Below are 19,983 nucleotides of genomic sequence, written 5' to 3' on the forward strand. Positions count from 1 at the left end.
AAACCCCACTTATGGGCACCTACACAATTGCGAACTCTGGAAGACTAGAAATTGTGAAGACACCAGGCCTTCCCAGGAGGTTTCACATTTGTGATTTCATGCGTGTTACTTGTAACCTTTATGAACAACAAAGAACTTATTAACATCCTTAATTGGCAAGGAGCGTGTTGTAAAGCGAGCTGCCGGGACAGCGAGCGCCTCAGCGGCACTCTGGGCCCGAGGACCCCGCTCAGCTCAGAGCCCCTCAGCAGCACGGCCGCCATGTTAGGCGGCCTGGCCTCCCACCAGCCGCAGCAGGCCGGTCCCTGGCGCTCAGCCACCCTCCCTGGCACTGCCCTTCGCCTTAAGAACTGCTAAAAGCAACGCGGAATTAGCAAGAAGCGGGAGGTTCTTTAGTCGACATCAAGCCCACGTTGCGAAGGGATGCTCGGTACCAAACCCGCGGCACAGGGAGGCGCCCGCCCGGTGGACGCCCCCGCACAGTCCCTGCCGGTTCCGAGGTCCGGCCCCGGGAAGCACAAGTAGCTCCGGGCGGACAGCGGCCCCAGGGCTCCCCCCCACGCTCCGACGGGCGTAAGGGAACGGGAGCAGCGGGCGCTGCTGCCGCGACGCGGCTTCGCCGGGCAGCGAGCCCCCACACCGCGAGCCAGAGCTCGGCCGCGCCAGCGGACACCTCCGGGCGAGCGGGTAGGGCCACGGGGGAGCCCCGCACTGCTTTTACCGCCCGGCTAAGACCCGAGCACCGGGGGCCGCGGGAGAGCCCGGCGGAACCGCGAAGCGAACGAAGCAAAGCAGCGGCCCGGATCCCGCCCCGCCCCGCCCCGCCGGCGGCGCCCCCCCCCCCCCGGGAGAGGCGGCCCTTCCCGACAAGCAGCAAACACAACGCCGCATGCAAATCACCAGCTTTCTGACCAATGGAATCCTGGACCACGTCCAAGAGCCCCGGCTATCGGGCCCTCAATTGGCTTTTCTTTTAGCCAATCAGCAGCCAGCTCTCAGGATTCGCCTCGCCCTCTGACGGGCACTGGCCGCTACCTCTTCCTTCGCGTCAGGCTTTCGTCACCCGCCGCGCGCCGCGCTTTGTTTGGCTTGCGTTGGGGTCCCGGCCCCGCCTCCCGCCTCGCTCCCGCTTGCCGCGAGCCAATGGGACGCCCTGCTTGGGGTGCCGGGGCGGGGAGTGCCGGCGCGCTCAGCTGGGCCCGCGCGCCGCGTCCCGCCCCGCCCTCTCGGCCCGGCGCAGGGTGACGAGGAAGCGGAACCGCCGCGGCCAGGACCCCATCGCGGCCCGCTCTGCGGCCGGGCGCGGGGCTGGGGGCGACGGCGGGGCGCGGCCGAGCCCGGGGCGCCAGGGAGCCGCGGCTCCGGCCGGGGGCGTCGAGGCCTAGTGGGGAGCCGGCGGTGCCGGGACCGCGGCCGCGGTTTCGGAGGAGCCCGGGGAAAAGAGGTCGCCTCCCCGGCCGGGAGCGGGGCTGCCGCCGCCAGCGAAGCTGGGAGGGCCGCTGGGGCCCGCGGTGGTCGTAGGGCGCGCCGGCCTCCTCCCGAGCTGGCGGGTCTGGGGCGCAGCCTGGGGGTGCCTGGGGCTGCGGGTGCCGAAAGACCCGGGGCAGCCGCCGGCGGGAGAGCTGGAGCGCGGAGGCTGCACGGCGGCGTTGATGCGGCAGGTGAGACTCGGGGCGGGGGACGGAGCCTCCCGCGGGGGCGGAGGGGGCTGCTGCGGTGGGGGGGGGGAGGAACGGCGCCTGTCTCCCTGGGGGGCCCGGCCCGGCCCAGCTCTCCTGTCCGGGCCGTCGATCGACGGGGTGCGGCGGCGCGGGGGTCTGCGGGGAGCTTCGCCGCACGAAAGCATCTCTGAGGGGAGCCGGGCTTTTGTAGGAGGCGGGGTGAAGGGACGGCGACTGAGCATGAAGGTCGAGAGGACCGAAGCGGCGAGGCTGAGAAGATTTTCCCTTTGGAAGGAGAAGGAAAAGGAGGGGCAACGGGAAAACGAAAGGCAGCTGAAACGGGTGCACTGGGCGCAGGGCACTGCCAGGGGGTTTAGGCAGGGCGCTGCAAGGAGCCGGCTGTGGGGAAGCGAGGCAGACGCTGGGATTTGCTACCGTAGCCTTGTCAGTGACTGTCCCCAAGGTGTGTTCCTTTGGCATCCCCCTCCTGATTGTTGGGGGATGCCAGTGGATGCATCGTTTAATTTGCGGTAACAAAACTAAACTTGAAGTCAAGAAGATTTAAGCCTTGCTTAAGTTTTCGAGTGCAGACTGTCAGAGCTGGATGATTTCTCTCCTCAGAATGACTGAAAACACTGCAATTTTTGTCGTGTGGAGAACAAGCTTGTGTTTGTCATTAGGGACCTGTCAGGTGAATAGTTAACCAAGTTTTAATATGAGTTTTGATCCACAGTTCAAATCAGTTTATTGAGCATTTGCAAAGAATGGAACGTTGCCCAACATAATTCTGAATTGGTAGATTCGGTGGTTTAGCTGAAAATCATTAGAGGGAAGAGTACCATTTTAATAGTAGGAATACAATCCATAAACTGTAATCACACAGATTTGTACGCCATATAATGCTGATATATCTTGTTTATTTTAAACCACGTTATTCTGGTGTCAGCCTGATCCATAGTAATTCCATTTTTTATCTGTGATATTCAGAATTTCCTTCTCTTGTTGGTTTTTATCTTTTCCCTTAATTAAACTTGGACTGTGGCTCCTGCTCTGGTGATAAGGCAGCTGCATTGCAACTGCTGCTTCTTTTTGTTTAGCTGTAAGTGGTTTCTTTCTTGGAAGTTGACTTCTTTTAGGTACGGTGTGAGTAACATTTTTACACTCCTTAAGGAAAAAAAAAAAGCAGTTGTTGGGTTTTAGCAGATGATATGATTTAATGCCTTGAGCTTTTGTGTGTGTACCTGGCGTTTTGTTCCAAGTATTAAAAAAAAAAAACCCTTTAGAATTGAGAGGATTTATGAAGTTAGACACAGAATGAGCAGCCATCCCGGCGGCCGGTCCAAATGTCAGATGTGGAATTAAAGTTGTTTAGCGATGCCTCTCAGAAAGTCCAGGAGTGGTCCTCTAGCAAATGATGTTTTAAAACTTTTTTGCTTGGCCAAGAGGTCGCAGCATCGCCGCGAGTTGCACGGTCCCCAGCGAGGTGAGGGGGGGAAAAGCCGCTGCGGATGCCTGCAGAGTTTGTTGCCCTTCAGATTAAAAAAAATAATAAAGGGGGTCACTAATTTAAAATAAAACCGCAAACGCTGGAAGCTGCTGGCAGAGCCAGCCAGAAGTTGTTGGCTGCGGGGAGCCGGGCCGTCTCCCGGCGCGGGTCGGTCTGCAAAGGCCGGCGGTGACAGGCGCCCGGCCCGCGGCGCGATGCTCTTCGCAGAGGAGGCAGCCGGGCTTGGGGCTGCCCCGCGGGGAGCAGCGGAGAGGTGCCGGGGCTTCGGCGGGGGTGGGGGCGGAGGGGGAGCTGGAAATCTCGGTAGCCTCGGCCAGTCCCAGCCCCAGAGACACACACACACACAGAGGAGGAGAAGCCGCCGCCGCCGCATCTAGGAATATGAATCCCCCCCCCGCGGCAGGTCGGATCGCCTCGGCTCCATGGTGAGGAGAAAGAAGAGCCCCCCTGGGCCCGAGGAGCCGCGGAATGGGTAGGATGGGGGGCGAGCCGCCGGCCCGGCCCGGCCGCGCTGCCCTGCTCCGCTCCGCCGGGCTCGGCGGCTGCCTTTCCTCTCGGCGGCTGTCGAGCGCTTCCAGACGCCCGAGTTTGGCTGGGCGATTTCTCCGCCAAAGGCGCCCCGAACCCCTTCGGGAGGGTGCCGGAGGGCTGCCGGGGGAGCCCGGCTGCCTTTTGGGCCGGTTTGGGGGGGGTTCCGGCGGGGCTTTCCCCCTCCCGCCCTCGGCACAGGTTGTTGGGTCGGGACAGCAAACGAAAGGGGATTTAGTAACAAACAACGGCGGCCATGTTGAGAGGAATTTCTGCAGCTAAACTTCTCCCCTCTCAGCCCAGGGATTTCTCTCCCTCTCTGGGGGGCTCCCTGGCCTGACTTTGTGTCCCCCTCTTTTCTCTCTCTCCTCCCTGACAGGATGACAGTGAAACTGGGAGAGAGCAGCGGGGAGGAAGGGGTGAAAAAGCTGGGCAAGAGAGCAGGAGGAGATGAGGAGTCCCTGGAAGAAGAAGGGGCAGGAGGAGGAGGAGAGGCAGCTCCAGGCAGCAGCAGCACAAAGAAAGAAGAGAAGATTATTAACAACAACACTAACAGCAGCCCCCCACCGAACCCCAGCTTATCGCAGGCCCCGGCCTCCCTCCAGCCCTCCCACAGCCAGGACCAGCATCATTTTCTCAGGTCCAGTGTCAGACCTCAGAGCAAGAGGCTGAAGAAGGATTCCCAGGCATCCTCTTCAGTTGGCAGCAGCACTGCTGCAAAAGGCAAAGGTACTGTATTTTGGCACCCTTAAAACATGCGGGCGAGGGGGTTGGCGGGGGGGGGGAGTCACCTGTGGGTTTGGGGGTTGTCATTCTCCTCCTATGGATGCCATCTTTTGTTTGGTTTTGGGGAAGGTGTTTTGGGGCTTGTTTCTCACAGTAGCTGAAATCTTCTTTGTGTCCCAAGGCTTCAGCTTCCTCTTTGCGCTTGCAGAAATGGGGGGTTTGGATGTTTATGTGGAGAAGGAAAAAATCTCCGTTATTGAAGCAAACCAAATTCTTGCATTTCATCTCTCTTGAGTTTTAGGAAATCCCTGTATTTTGGTTAGGAAATTAGACTCTAGCTAACTGTGTAATCAGGTGGCTGCACTCTGAATTCTGTTCTTGGATAATAAAATATTCACTGGGTGCTAGTTAAAAAAAGGGGGAAAAAACAACCCACAAGACATTGGTGATTTCCCCCAATTCTTTCTATGACCACTTTACCCAAAGAACTATTTTGGAAACAGCTATGAAATACACATATTGACATATTTGTCTCTAAGATTTTGAGTCCTGCATTACTGTTTCACAGCAGTTTGGGCATCTCCATGTAATCTGAGTTTTTATTAAGATTGTTTTGTGTACATCTGAATGTCTGTATGTACATACATACATACACATGCTTTTTCACTTTAACATTGTAGATAAGAATTTGATTTTTTTTCAAAGCTGTTTCTTACTTGAGTAGCTAGAAGACAGCAGGGATATTTGAATATCTTGCTGCTATTGTGTGTGCTCAGCAGTTACTGGATGACACCTGGCACTGTAGTTGAGCTGTACTTGAGACTAATTTTGGATACCTTGTGCAAAAGTACTCAAGTGTTATTCTCTGTTAATTTTTGAGAAAAACAACACTCGGAGATTTCTTCAGCATTTGAAATAACAAAGTTTACTCTTGTCTGCTAAAACGAAATAAAACTCCATGTAGTGTAAATGTGTCTTGGAGATTACCTCACTCTTTGGTCCATTACAGTGGTATGCACATGCTGGACATGGGGTAAACATGAATTATGATAGTTTTGTGTTACAGTAATAAAGCAGTGCAAATTGTGGTATTTTAGTTATTGGCATATCACGAAAAAATTCTTTTACTCAGTTGCTTGACAGTTAGTTTATATAATTGACTAAAGTATTTTTTACTACCTTAGTAAATCCTCTTTAATCTCAAACTTTTTGTTTTAAGTGAAAAGCTGCTATGTGTGATGTTGGAGGATAGAGCAGAAAGGCCTACGTAATTTTTCTCCCAGTTGCATTAAACCAAATAAACAGATGGAATACCCAGGAGTGTTTAGCTACAGATAATTATTTCAAGGGTTGTAAATAGTATTAAATGCGAGGAGGTGTTTCTTTGGAATACATGTTGTCCATGATTGACAAGTCAAACTTGAAATTATTCCATTGCTTTGAAAGTGTATATATGTGTGAACAAAATACATGTATCTTTGTGCACGTGTATGCTCATGTTTGTATATTTGTACATAAACATTAATTTCCAGTTTTAGAGCAGTAGAACGGTTTTTAACTAGGTGTATCAACACAACTGAAAAGCAAACTTCATTTATTTTGCAATTAGGATTCCAAAATAACCGTAATAAAATTATATACAGAATGGAAAATATTATTTCAGTAATTGGTCATAGATAGTGCTTGTAATCACTGTACCTGACTATGTTGTCAGGTTTGAGGAAACTTCTTAAATCATTGGGGGTGACGGTGGTAGAATTATAGTTAAGCTTTCACTTTTTGAATTGTATGACCAGCCACAGCTCTGCCTGGCTAGTTTTGATGTGTTGATTTCTCTGATACGGTTGAGATTATAACTGTCAGATCTTGGAGAACAGAGCCATGGAGTGGGATCCTTTCTAATTTGAGTTCTTTACATTCAGGGATGCATACTGGGAGGTTTTCCAGGCTTGTCGGAATTGTCCCTAATGGAATGTCTTGTGATCAGAATTTATAGGGCTTTGCATTCCAAGTGAAGCGTCTCACAGAGCTAGCTTCCAATAGGGAACTGAAGGAAGGGTGAAGATTACTAATAAAGATTGGACTTAAATCCTTCCACTTGCTGTCCCACCAACTTTCTCCTCCCCCTGTAAGTATAAAAATGATAAAAAGCTCGAATGCACGTGCTTTGGATCAGCTCTGAAAACTGGAAGCTTTTCCATTTTGCGTGTCACAGTCAAGGTGTTAGCTGCAAAGGTAATTTTAACATTGGCCAGCAGGGGTGTCTAGACCACACTTATACTTGGTCCAGTAAAACCAGAAACTTGTTTTTGTCATGGTCTTTCAATAATGCTATGTAACCCTTAGAATTTTATTAAAGTGGTCCTGCTTTTAGAATCTGTGTATTCTAAAGTGAAAACTCTTTCAAAGGCTATTATTAAGGAGTGTAATCAATAAACTTAATTTCTTTCAAATTGTAGTTACTCAGCGGGCATTGGCGTATCCTAATCATGTCTTTAAAAGAGCTTTGAAAATAGTTTGGGGTTTTTTTTTTCTGTCTGTTGCAGATCCCTTTTTACTTTCGGCATTTGTACTTTTAGGGTGCTTCGTTGTAGCAGACAAATTATTGATAAACTAAACTTTACTGTAAACAGGAGGAAGAGTTTGCCCACTCAGCAGCTGCTGACTTTTTGACTTCACCTTACTATGGTTCAGGGAAGATTGTTAATAATAATTCTCAAATTCTGCCTAGTAGAATGTATAAATGTATTGCTAATTTTCGGATTACCCTGATGTAATCTTTAATTGCATCGTTGGATTCTGTCTCTTGCCTTTTGTGTACTGAGTTGCACTTTCGAGTTTAGGGCAAAAATGGCATAGAAAGTAGCATAGCAAAATAAAGTTTGAAAACTATTTCATTTCAAAAAGCCAACCTGTTTTGAATTGCTGAAAGGTTTGTCAAATTTCCTGCACAAATATCTAAATCTGTGCACTTTTTTTAGAATGATTATTATCTTATTTTCAAATGTTGGTCATTTTATTGTATTTTCAAGTTCGTAGCCTACACCTCAAATAATGCATGCCTTTTGAAGTATGAATGCTTGGAAGCAAGTCTTAAAGTAACTTGCATGAAATCAGAGGAGGAACTTGGAGGAATGGTGGGGGTTGGAGGCAGTTTATTATGAGAGTTCAAAAGCAGGGAGGTTCATTGAGGGAGAGGAAGCAGACCGATATAAGGTTGCTGAAAAAGAGGGATTTCTGAGAGTTTACTTCTAAAATACAAATACGCCACATGGTTGTTGAGCACAGGTTTTAAGGTGTGTTTTGGGGCTTTTTTCCATGAAGCGAGAGTGGGTAGAATATGCATGTGTGTGTTGTGACCGCATTGGTAAAAGCAAATGCAGAATATATTGCCATCATGTGCTGTAGATGTAGTTTGAACTAGAGTAGAGTGTTCCCATTTCCGTGTTTTTTATCCATTTTCTGAATGCAGAATGAAGTCAGGAGGAAATAGTAACAAAGTCTAATGATGATGAGCTGAAGCTTGAAGATGTCTTTCATGCCGTTGCTCTGGATTTATTAATAAAATGTGTACAATGGCCCAAATAAGTATTTGGATTTGTTTTGCAATAATAAGCAGTTCTTTCTTGAAAAAAGAGTTATTCAGCTGAAAGCATTAATTGAATTAAAACATTCCATCTTTTGGCATCATATAAAACTTGCTAGAAAGCAGTCCGGTTTGTTTCAGCCCACCAAAGTTGCATGTCCCATAGCATGTGGATTAAATTAATTACTGTCTTCTCCTGTGGAGAGGATGTATAATACCAAGATACCTGATGTATGTACTTACAGTATGATTTTATTGTATCTTCCCAAATTTGTATGCTGCAGAATGTATTGTAACCTTCATTTGAAATGTCATTCCTCCAGCATTATTTCTCTAGGGCATGAATGACTGTTTAAAAGCTACTGGCACCATCCCTTGTTCTAGTATTCTCCTAAATTCTGTCCATCTCGTTTACACTTGGTACTTCTCCTTCCATCCTACCCTGACATGCTTTCATTCATTCTTTGCCCTCCCATTTACCCCAGTTCTCCCTCCCTTCCTTTGAAAGTGGCTCAGGACCAGAACTCCGCAGTATCTCATCCCACACCACAAAAGGAGGATTTTTTTCCGTGTGCCCTGTGCAGTAGGTACTGAACTTTGAAAGGTGCCTGCCTGCAAAGCTGCACAACCACATGGTTTAGATGGAACTTCGTACTAGGCTTTACGGGTGTTTTCTAATGGAAGAGCAAGAGAATAATGATTTACTGGAGATGGGGGAGTAACCAAATTTATAATAAACCATGTTTATTTTTTATGGCTATGCTTGGTTAGCTCAGATAGTGCTGCATTTGATATATATTAAATACATGCTGTCCATAAAAAAGCAAGCCTTCAGTATAGTATTGTTTGTAGACTCCTGTTTGAATACGTTCAACTACATCTTGGTTGTGCAAATCTTCTAAATAATAAGAGGTAGAAGAAGCTAGACTAGTCTGTATCCTTGTAGGACAGTTACGTGTTGTGTTTAAAACTTTGGATGTTAATTCATAACAAGAATGCTATATGGTATAACCATGCAATATGGCATAAGCTGTCCTAGACTTAGCCTTCTTAGGAGTCCGTGCTATTTACTGTGGAGGCATACAACATAGAAACTTGTTTTCCAGTTACAATGTTAGTACTCAAACTGAAGCGTTGACTTGCAGGGAATGTGTCTGTCTCTCTCCCTCTCTTGTTCATATTCTCTTCTCGGCTACAATTCTTGGAGACAAAAGCAAATTGGATCCAGCCTGCAGCTTTGTTGGGTTCTCCTTCCACAGAGCAAGTGGCTTCACTTTCTATGGGATCACCTGATTCATTTCTTCACTGAAGTATATGATGTAGTATCTGCCATGAGAAAGATATGTGGCTAGAAAAGGGGCTCACTTACCAAGCAATCAGAAAGAAAGTTGGGATGTTTGTCTTTGATTGCTTTTTCATTCAAACCGAGGAGTAAATGCTCATGGAGGAATTCTCTGCCATGAGAATAGCAGAATGCATTTGAAGCTTTCTGGAAAGTATAGATCATAGCACCTTACCCAGCTCTGTTGGCAGCAGGTGTTTTGATGTACATTTCATAAAACTGCTGAGCACTAATGCAGGTTTGTGAGAATAAAATAGTCACTCGAAGGTGTTTTCTGGTATGGCCTCTTTAATGGCAGTCTTTACCGAAACCACTTTTGAAGGTGATCGTGTGTAGTTTACCCTTGCTATTGGCTCCCGTAGAATCCAAAAGACAGGAAAGAATGCTCTGAAGGAAACTTCCTGGCATGTTACAAGTTGGCATTCGCATCCTGCACTTTGGGGAGCGAGTTTAGTGTCCTAACGCTCTGCATTAAGCCTGTAGAACACCAATAACAGAACCAGCCTGTGTGTTGAGATACATGGGTGTAGTGGGGATTAACTCTGTGAATTCCAGCTTCTGTGGATGTGGAATCTGTCATAGAAGATATGAATCAGCTGGCATGTAAGAGCTGCCAGTGGAAAATTGAAAAGCAAACACTAAGATGCTATGTAGAGCCTGGAAGGACAAACTTCTTGTGGCTGTAGCTGTGATAAGACGCCGATACTATCAGTGACTCAATTATTTGATACATGCAGCGTTCCATTGTTTGTCATTTTCATATCAGATTTTTAAACTGCAGTCTTTAAATCCCTTTATATAAATTTTTGCAAGTGTTTGTGTTTTGCTTAGAACTACAAAGACGATAGCTTTTTCTACAGAAAATGTAGTTTGAGATGTTGTTATGCTGTTCACAGATAAATGAAGTTCCAGTAACAGGCCATATAGATGGGCAGAGAACACTGGGTAAAAGGAATGATTAAGTTTCTCTGAAACATTGGTGTTCTGATCTGTGATTTTGTTGGGGGTTATAGTTCAAATACCAAGTACAGAAACCTGATGTTTTTGCAAACTGTGGGTTGAAAGCTGAGTGAAAATGCTGAGAACTTACACATCCAAACTTGGTGCTTTGTACCTCGTATGCAGGTGCTGGTGCTCCACCGCATCCTAGAGTGAAGGGAAGGAATTGTCGTAGCTGTAATTGTGTGGATGTCCAGTCCAGTGGTTGGGTGATGCAGGATAAGTAGACAGAGTGAGAATGACCATCTTGTCTTTGTCTTGTCTGCAGTGATCTCCTTTTTAGAAATGTTTTTACTTAGAACAAGCATCACAGCAGATTGTTAGAGTAAGCCCCCTTCCTCTCTCCAGCAATTCTGCAGCAGTAATGGTATGGCTAGCCTCAATGGACCTTTTTGTTCTAATGCATTGCTTAACTTTTTAAATAATCTATTGTTGGAAATTAATGATCATCATCATCTGTCATTAGTGAGGGGATGAAAACTTGTTAGCTGTTTTGTATGTTACAAGAATTCCATACAGTAAGATTGAAAGAATGAATTTATGGGGCGTAATTTAATGATGTATGACTATTATTACTTTTTTTTTTGCCTTTTATCCTGAATTAGTTTATAATGCCATGTTTTAGAATATAGTGCATTCCATTGCCTTACCAAGATCCAGTAAACTCTAGAGTGGATTGTGGTAACCCAGTGATAAACATTACCATGCACAGTAGTAAGAAAGCTTATGCAAAGGGATGATATAGCAAACTCCTTTATTCCTGGAAGAATTAGATGGCATATAAGATCTCTGTAGAGGTGACGGGATATTAGAATTTTTAGATCTTCATATACAATACTCTAAACAATTGTCTGGATAGCAATTTATTTGTGTTTAAAACAAGACAGACTGTGATAAACTTCCTAGGACTACAGTTTGTCTTGTAGGATAGTAAATATATATAAAGGAACAAAACAGCAATTATGAGCTACGTATCCTTTGTAGAAGTTGAATCAGTGGAGTCCTTAGCATGTCCTCAACAGAATTGTTCTGTTCGTTTCATCTTTTACGTACAACTAAGGAAATCTACTGAACTTTATAGTCTTATTAGAATTTAAAGTCCTCACTGATACTTTTGCTTCTTCCTCTTTTTAATAATGAAAACTTCATGTGTACCAAGTGTACTGTACAATCTTTAGAAAATCCTTGATAAGATCTGAACTTTGGGCAACTGACTTCAGGTTTTTACTTACTTGAGTATGTAATCAGTGATGTTAACCCCCCCAAACCCCAAACAACAAACAACCACCCAACAAATAAACAAACAAAACCCCAAACCCCCACATTCGTGGTTCCTCTAAATGATTTCTCAGAAAGTTAGAGATCTGTCATCAGAATAGTAACTCTGGAATAGAATCCTGTAGCTGTCTTTTGATAAAGGACATCTCCTGCATTGCGACCTAGTAGCAACAGGAGATTGTAGATTGAGATTGAGGACTGATGTGTTTGAATTCCACTTTCCTGACTGAAGATTTTAAATGCTAAGATCTGTATTTCTTTACCATGCAAATTGTGATATTCCAATCTCACATTTGTAGAATAGAGCAGCGATTGTGTGTCTTAAAATGGTTGGTTTTCTTCTCAGCCATCTATTAAGTGCTCAGGTTTTTCTAATGTTTTCATTTTTTTAAAGGATTTACCTTCACAGTAACAGAATTAAATTGCTTAACTTTCAATTATTTTATCAGTGGCTGATGAAGGCTTTAGGAAATAGAGAAGCTGTTTATTTGAGAAGTTGTTTTTAAGTGCGTTTTCTTCTAGATGTCCAGTTCTTTTTCATGTTTTGCCTTACATGCTTCTCTGTGGTGACAGTAATTTTCTTCGAAAGGATCAAATAGTCATTCCTAGAAATAAAAGAAACATTAACATTAAAATGGTCACAATATCATATTTTATATCCAGTAAATACTGATTGTATGCAGGAAAAAATGTACTTTCATGCACTCATCATACATCAACCAAATCTTTTCCAGATTTGGTTTCAAATGTTCTTTGTTACTTGAACAAACAGGTTTTTTTAGGTTTTGGAGCAGTATGATTTTGTCATCCAAAGGAATTACTTTCAAATTGCAACTGAATAGTTACAGTTAAGATTTACATACAAGTCTTTCAAATCTCTAAAGCACAGTAAGCCTATAACAGTTGATTCTCCTGATATTCTTTTTTTTAAATTTTAGGATTATCAAACTGGGATAATCCCGGTTCTTGAATAGAGAGAGAGAGATGTATGTATAAACACTGACTTTGTCAAGTAAACAAACTGCTTCATGTAATTGAATTTCAAAAGATAACTGAACTTTTTAAGCCTAAATATGAAAGAGAGAACTGTGCTAATGTGTATAAAAGTTTGGGAAATTAGTTGGGACTGCTATGTTGTACAAGCTGGATTTATAAGCAAATAAACTAAGGCAAGCCAATTTATCATGAGATAAAAGACAAAACATAAAGGACAGTAACTGGAAAAATGGAAATGGAAAAGCATTTTTTATAACGAGCAATGTGTGTTTAATGTTAAAGGGCTTCTGTTTTATTAAGTACACACCTGCATTGATAAGGGCAGTCAAATCTTAAATAATACTTCTTAGCAAAATTGAAGAGAATATATTTTGGAAATGTAAGTTACTGAGCATGGTTACGTTTTCATGGAAAAAAAATGAGTGCACTTTTTGGGAGGTCTCCCTGGTTTCTGGATTAACATTCTGATAATCTGTTACAGTGTCAAACCAAGCATGATGTTTGGTTTGATTTCTGTTGTGAATAAATCACAGGTTTAAGGTTAGTTGATAATGTTTTTGCTGATTAAAATGTCTTTGAAAGACTAATAGTTTCAGACGCAACTTAAAAAAAAAAAAGAGGCTTTTTCTTCGGAATTAAGGTGAGGGAATGGAATCTTGCTGCGTTATACGTAGCTCTCACCTTCCTGCAGTTTCTCCATCCCATTTTCTTCCCTGTTCCCTACTTGCATAAGCAGCAAATTCTCTTAGTTCCATCAGGCTTTATTTTCATTTTAGTATTTCCGATCTTCATATTTTTTTCCTGATTCATGTTCTCTGGTGTGCCGATAACTGATAAAGGTGCAATCAAGATCACACTTCTGTGCCTTTTTCCAAAAGCCACACCAGGATTTGGAGAAGGAGAAGGGGTTGGGACTTGGCCATCCTTGGGATACCTTGAATTATCCTAGATGGGCTAAGTGTCAGAGATGGTGCTCTTTATACTGAGGATCAGATTCTTGAGAATGCTGATCCATTGTCATGTGATGAACTAAAGTAGACATCTTTCAGTCCTTTTGTTACCACAGTTATTTCGGAGGCAGTAGGATCAAGACCAAAGACAAGGATATGAAATTATGTATATTTTCTCATGGTCATTAGTTGCTTTATTGGTCGCACCAATGTTCAGCGCTGCTCAGAAGTTCCCCTCAGCTGCAAAGGGGCAACTGCAGAGCACACCAGTGTATATTGCTTTGGTATATTCCTGCTTATCTGTCTTATCTCTGGAAATACAAGATTAAGCCATTGAAACCTTCCCCTTGTTTTTTGCTTTTTGAGGTTTTATTTCTTTAAAAAAACCCTTGTTATTTGCCTATTGTACTGCAGTGAAATATCTTGGAAAAAACCTGATATAGATGGGAGTGGTGAAGAAGGAGGAAATTCTGAGTTCCTCACTTACCTCTATCCATGAATCCTCCTGTTGGTTTAATACTCACTCTGGTCATGTTTTCTTGCAGCAGCAGATAATGGAGGGACTGCATCTGGTGGCACATCAGGAATTTCTCCCAGCAATCCTGCTGGGAATTCCAAGTCAGCGGCAAGGAACCTGGGCTCCTCAGCTGGAGAGAAAGAAGAAGGAAAGAAGGTCAGACGGCAGTGGGAATCATGGAGCACAGAGGACAAAAATACCTTCTTCGAGGGACTGTATGAGGTACATGTAGAGGAAAATAACAAGCTTAGATGGCTTCATTTAGTATCTGGATATTCCTAAAGAAGGTTGATTTAATTGAGATTTGCAGGAGCAAAATGCATATGTACACATATGCATTTGTTTGTCCATGCATATGTGTCTATACAGTTGGCTATAAACCAGCTGTCAATCAAAGCCACATTTCAAAAGTGTCAAGCTTTTTTTTGTTTTGAAATACACAGGAAATACTTGTGAGTTTTATTCATGAATGTTTAGAATAATTTAAATTATTTTTCAATTATGGTTCTGTTTCAAATGAGAAATAAATAAATAATGGCCCCATCTCAACTTTCAGAAGCAACACATGCTGTAATATTAGCAAACAAGAAAGCATGTTCTATTCTAATAAGAATTGTAGGCACTGTGTTTAGTCTGTGACCATGGAAAGGTTTGTACTAGGGCTGAGAGACAAAAGTTAGAACATCTTATCTTTTATCTTGTATGATGTATACGGTGTATTCCTGGTTGTCTTGTTCTTATGATTATTTTAAGAGCAATTCTGTTATGAAAATACATACTAAAGGTGAAAACAAACGAAATGGTGGTGGGTTTTCTTTGCATGTGTGCATCTTTTTAAAAATTTTTTTTTAAAGGCATGATTCACATGTATATATTTTGTGGATAAAATGAACACTTAAACACTGTTTTCTTTTTTTTAACTCTTCTGACTTGCAATAATATTCCTGGGAATCATGTAATTTTTAAGTCCCTTCATCACTCAGAGAAAACATTTTTTTTTTTTTTAAATGCTGAGGAAAGAGTTCAAAAATTTGCTCTTAAGATAGATTTGGGACTCTGTTTGGTCCCCCACTTCCATTCTTTTTGTGTCACTGCCTTTCAAAAGAGGTTTTCACACTTTGTATTTAAATCAGTTCCAACCTTTTTTGAATACTAAGAAATTTTGTGATAGTAGGAGTTCAATGATAACATATATAAAATTAAATTTTCCTCTTTTGAACTCCAAGGATTTTATAGGAATTGGCTAGTTTTAAAGAGACACTTAGGTGTCTCATTTTTATTTTTACCCCAAGAATAAACTTCTGAATGACCTGCAGTGTAAAAATGTGTTTTCTGTAAGAAGATTTTATTTTTAGTTTTTTAAAAATACAGTATTTTCCTTCATTATTTGAAACTCAAATTTTACACTCCTAATAACAGGAACATGAAATTTACTGTAAATAAAAGTGAAGCTGTTAAATATAATAGGCTTTTCATTCACCCTAGTCAGAAATGGAGGTAGGAGGAAGAGGGGGGGAAATGCAGAGGAAAGTAAAGAAAGCTAAGTGAGAAAGTTGGTATTTTCAATTCTCTTACTTAGCACATTTATGAGTAAAGTTTGTTTGTTTATTTTTAAGTTTCCTAGCAACTTACAGTTTTTATTTTGATACAATTCAATAAATTGGAAAGTAATTTATTTGGCATCTATAATACATTTTATATAAAATGAAACCAGTGTCATTCTTGTGCTGTTGAGTTCTGATACCCAAGAATTTTATGACTGCTGAAATCTAATTTCCCACAAGGAATCCCAAAGTCCCTCATGTTGTTTGAGTTGTCTTATGACAAGATATAAGTTTGGTTTTGAGTATTTGGATTTGGTTTGTTTATTCTTCAGCATGGGAAGGACTTTGAAGCTATCCAGAACAACATTGCCCTGAAATACAAGAAGAAAGGCAAACCAGCGAGCATGGTGAAGAATAAGGAACAGGTCCGCCACTTCTACTACCGCACTTGGCACAAGATCTCAAAGTACATTGACTTTGATAATGGTTAGTATGCAATGAAATGGGCTTAGCGTAGAGCTCACAGTCTCATGGGGGTTGGAGTCCTGCCTTTTAGTGCCACCATGGAGGGCAGGAATGGTGGAGATGAGAAAATAAATACCAAAGAGGATGTCTGTGAACATGTCTTATTTTTATTAGCATGGTCATACTGAGGTTCCTGTTTTTTGAAAAATACTTCTCAAAAACTGGTATTTGTATCACTGCTTTTATATCAATTCACCACACCATAATAAATGCTGATCCTACTATTAATATTGGGGAAAAGCCAGGTTCAAGGAAATGTTTTTCTGTTCTCAGGAACACACCTTTGAGGACAGCTACCTAAATGTTAGTCAGGCATGACTTCATCGAGCAAATTGACTCCAGCACTACTTTGCGCTTCTTGAGGGAAGGTAGAAATAAATAAATAGTCCAATACAAGTGTAAATGGTGAAATATTTGCTCACACTTTAAATAAGCCTGAAATTGTATCATTGGTTCAGTAACTTAGGATTCCCAGTGCCATAGAATCATAGAATCATTGAGGTTGGAAATGACCTCTAAGATCATCGAGTCCAGCCGTCAACCCAACACCACCATGTCCTAAACCATGTTCCTAAGTGCCTCATCTACTCGTCTTTTAAATACCTCCAGGGATGGGGACTCCACCACTTCCCTGGGCAGCCTGTTCCAATGTTTCACCACTCTTTCAGTAAAGAAATTTTTCCTCACGTCCAATCTAAACCTCCCCTGGCACAACTTGAGGCCATTTCCTCTCGTCCTGTCGCTTGTTACTTGGGAGAAGAGACCGACCCCACCTCGCTACAACCTCCTTTCAGGGAGTTGTAGAGAGCGATGAGGTCTCCCCTGAGCCTCCTTTTCTCCAGGCTAAACAACCCCAGTTCCCTCAGCCGCTCCTCATCAGACTTGTTCTCCAGACCCCTTACCAGCCTCGTTGCCCTTCTCTGGACACGCTCCAGCACCTCGACGTCCTTCTTGTAGTGAGGGGCCCAAAACTGAACACAGTATTCGAGGTGCGGCCTCACCAGTGCCGAGTACAGGGGCACGATCACTTCCCTGCTCCTGCTGGCCACACTATTTCTGATACAGGCCAGGAGGCCATTGGCCTTCTTGGCCGCCTGGGCACACTGCCGGCTCATGTTCAGCCGGCTGTCGACCAACACCCCCAGGTCCTTTTCTGCTGGGCAGCTTTCGAGCCACTTTTCCCCAAGCCTGTAGCGCTGCATGGGGTTGTTGTGGCCGAAGAGCAGGACCCGGCACTTGGCCTTGTTGAACCTCATACAATTGGCCTCAGCCCATTGATCCAGCCTGTCCAGGTCCCTCTGCAGAGCCTTCCTACCCTCGAGCAGATCAACACTCCTGCCCAACTTGGTGTCGTCTGCAAACTGACTGAGGGTGCACTCAATCCCCTCATCCAGATCATCGATAAAGATACTAAACGAGATATTCCCCTCTTCCCATTCTTTTCCCTCCTTCCCCAGCTTGTTGAATGAAAAGGAATTAGGAAGTCAGATGAACTGCTAGTGGTGTTTTGTAACAATAATAGTAATATATGATCTTTGATAATTTATTTTTATCAAATGCATACTGTTCAGTAATGGGCAGTGAGAATTCAAGTCAATTTGTGGATAGCCTAATCTGAATAGCAGGTTAAAGAAACCTATTGCAGAACGAACAGATTTTACTAAGACCCAGTTCTTTTGACTTTTTTAAGGTATGAAGAATGTCAGTTCTCCCATTAGCTTGTTGATCAAGTAAAGGTCTCTAGGGCTTTCCTATCCTTCTGATGCTATATTCTAAGTTGCATAAATCGTGGCTGTTTCATGGTGGTTGAATTTTTTGGTATTTAAACAACTCTCTTTATCATCAGCAGAAGTTTGGATAGTAAATTCATCTACATGATTTGCGGCCAGAGCCTCTCAAGTTAAAAATAACTCATTAATGAGAAATGGATTTGACTAGAAAAAAGCTGAAGGAAAGCAAAGATAGCATACAATATAGTCTCTTTATGAAATTGTTTTGTCTGTTCTTGAGATTAGGTTATCTGAAGGGGGACTTACACATCTAAAACACCTGTCATAAGGTGTATTTTTGAGTTCCTTTTTCAAAACAAGACAGCATTTTAAGATGAAACAAGCCATTAGTATTTTATTTAAAAACAAGTGTTACAGGAAACACAGTATGGAAGAAGGTTGTTTGTTTTTTTTTTTAAAAAAAAGTGTCATGGAGGTACTTCATCTATTTCTGGCTAACGTAAAGTTCTGTATCTGTACCTATAAATCTGTCTGAAATCTCATTGGCTGTACGAATTTAAGAATTAGTGCAGTAGTTTGATTAGCCTTAGTATTGGTAGAAATATGTGTGCCTGGGTTTTGATATTAAATGAGTCTGCAAGTCAGAGAACTGAATTCTTGACAAGACGAAATATCTTCATCTGATTTGTAAACCACAAGACTGTCTTTCAGTTCTGTCATAAATATTTAGATCTATCAGCAATAATAATGTCCCCATCATGTGTGTTGATGAGAAAGGAGAAAAAAAACTTGTGAAGTTGAATAAAATGTGTGCAATTCTTCATATAAAAATTTAGAATCTAGAATTTGCATTAAATCTCTAAGGTGCATTCATGTCCACAGAAGACATTCTCTGTCTTCTGGAAAATTCAGACCTACTTCTTAATTTTCATATAGGAAGGAGTTCTATATGCGTTTTCTTGGGGACATCTGGACATTTCCTTTAGAAATTGTAAACAGTTAAGTGATACTAGAGTTAGCTTTATTATGAATTAGCTTCATTTTGCATATTGAACTGTTGCATATTTGTTTCAATTCTGTGGAAGCCGCTCTGTTTTTTCTGTAATCTAAAAAATGTTGCATTTCCCAGATATTTAAGTCACCAAAAGGAAATTGGTGAACCCGTCTCATTATAGTGTTTCTTGAAACAGAACTTGGTCTTACCTTCGATGAGGTGTTTGTCTCATCATTGAAAATAAAAATCATCTCATTTTCAGTGTTGAAATGAGTATCTGCAATGTCGCTGTGTATGAGTGTCTGCAATCTGCATCTCACTTACACCTTTTCTACTTTTCAGTGTTTTCTCAAGGGCTGAAAAAATCCTCCCTGGAGCTTTATGGCTTAATCTGCTATGGGGAACTAAGGAAAAAGATTGGGGGATGTGAGTATGAATGACTTAAAGTAATTTTTATATAGTAGAATCAGAAGTGTCTACCCTTGAAGTTGGCAATGACTAGTACAGTTTCACTTTTGAGTTATTCAGAATTCGCGTTCATTGTATTCTATTGCACTAATCTGTGGTATCGTTGTTTCATTAAATGTATTTTTATTTTTAAAGACCTTCTTAGTATGTTGCGTTAGTCCCCTTTGACAGATTTCTTTAGCTTTTGCTATCTGTGGAATGCAGTGCATGTAATACCCACAGATGGCAGGTAAATGTATACATAGCTTAGATTATCTGTCTATTTTATTATTCTTGAAAACTAAGCAATTAGATGTGTAAATGATATCATTTGCACCCACAATTATTTCTGCCTATGCGATCAAAATCTGGGATGGTGCGTTTCTCTAAGTCAGTCTCTAAATCTTTACTCATTGAACCCTGAAGATGAAAAAGCATTACAAATCATAGTCAGAAATAACAACTTTACTGGCTAACCAAGATGTATTCTGACCTTGTCAATCCTGGAGGCTGTTTTTGTCCATAAGGATGAGTGTAGACGGATGAGTATATGCCATACCAATGCTCCCCCGTTTTCTGGAAGTTGATTAGTTGCATTAGCAAGATATCTGAGCTTAGGCTTAGTACCATGTTCATAGAATCATATGATGGTT

General features: G+C 42.6%; 1 protein-coding gene across 3 annotated transcripts in view; it reads left to right on the forward strand.

Moving 5' to 3' along the window:
• Nucleotides 1-1,545: 1,545 nt before the first annotated feature.
• CRAMP1 (cramped chromatin regulator 1) overlaps nt 1,546-19,983 on the forward strand; it is a 50,222-nt gene continuing 31,784 nt past the window's right edge. Inside the window, exons 1-5 of one of the 3 annotated variants that reach the window (XM_076350743.1) lie at nt 1,546-1,661; nt 4,076-4,425; nt 14,119-14,312; nt 15,967-16,120; nt 19,226-19,309. In XM_076350743.1, the coding sequence (XP_076206858.1) occupies nt 4,077-4,425; nt 14,119-14,312; nt 15,967-16,120; nt 19,226-19,309 (781 nt within the window). In that variant the 5' untranslated portion in view covers nt 1,546-1,661; nt 4,076. Of the gene's footprint in view, nt 1,662-3,573; nt 3,594-4,075; nt 4,426-14,118; nt 14,313-15,966; nt 16,121-19,225; nt 19,310-19,983 lie in introns of those variants that run through there. The other 2 variants (XM_076350744.1, XM_076350742.1) reach the window with 2 other exon arrangements.

This window comes from Aptenodytes patagonicus, chromosome 13 (assembly GCF_965638725.1).
Source record: "Aptenodytes patagonicus chromosome 13, bAptPat1.pri.cur, whole genome shotgun sequence".
Lineage (NCBI taxonomy): Eukaryota > Metazoa > Chordata > Aves > Sphenisciformes > Spheniscidae > Aptenodytes > Aptenodytes patagonicus.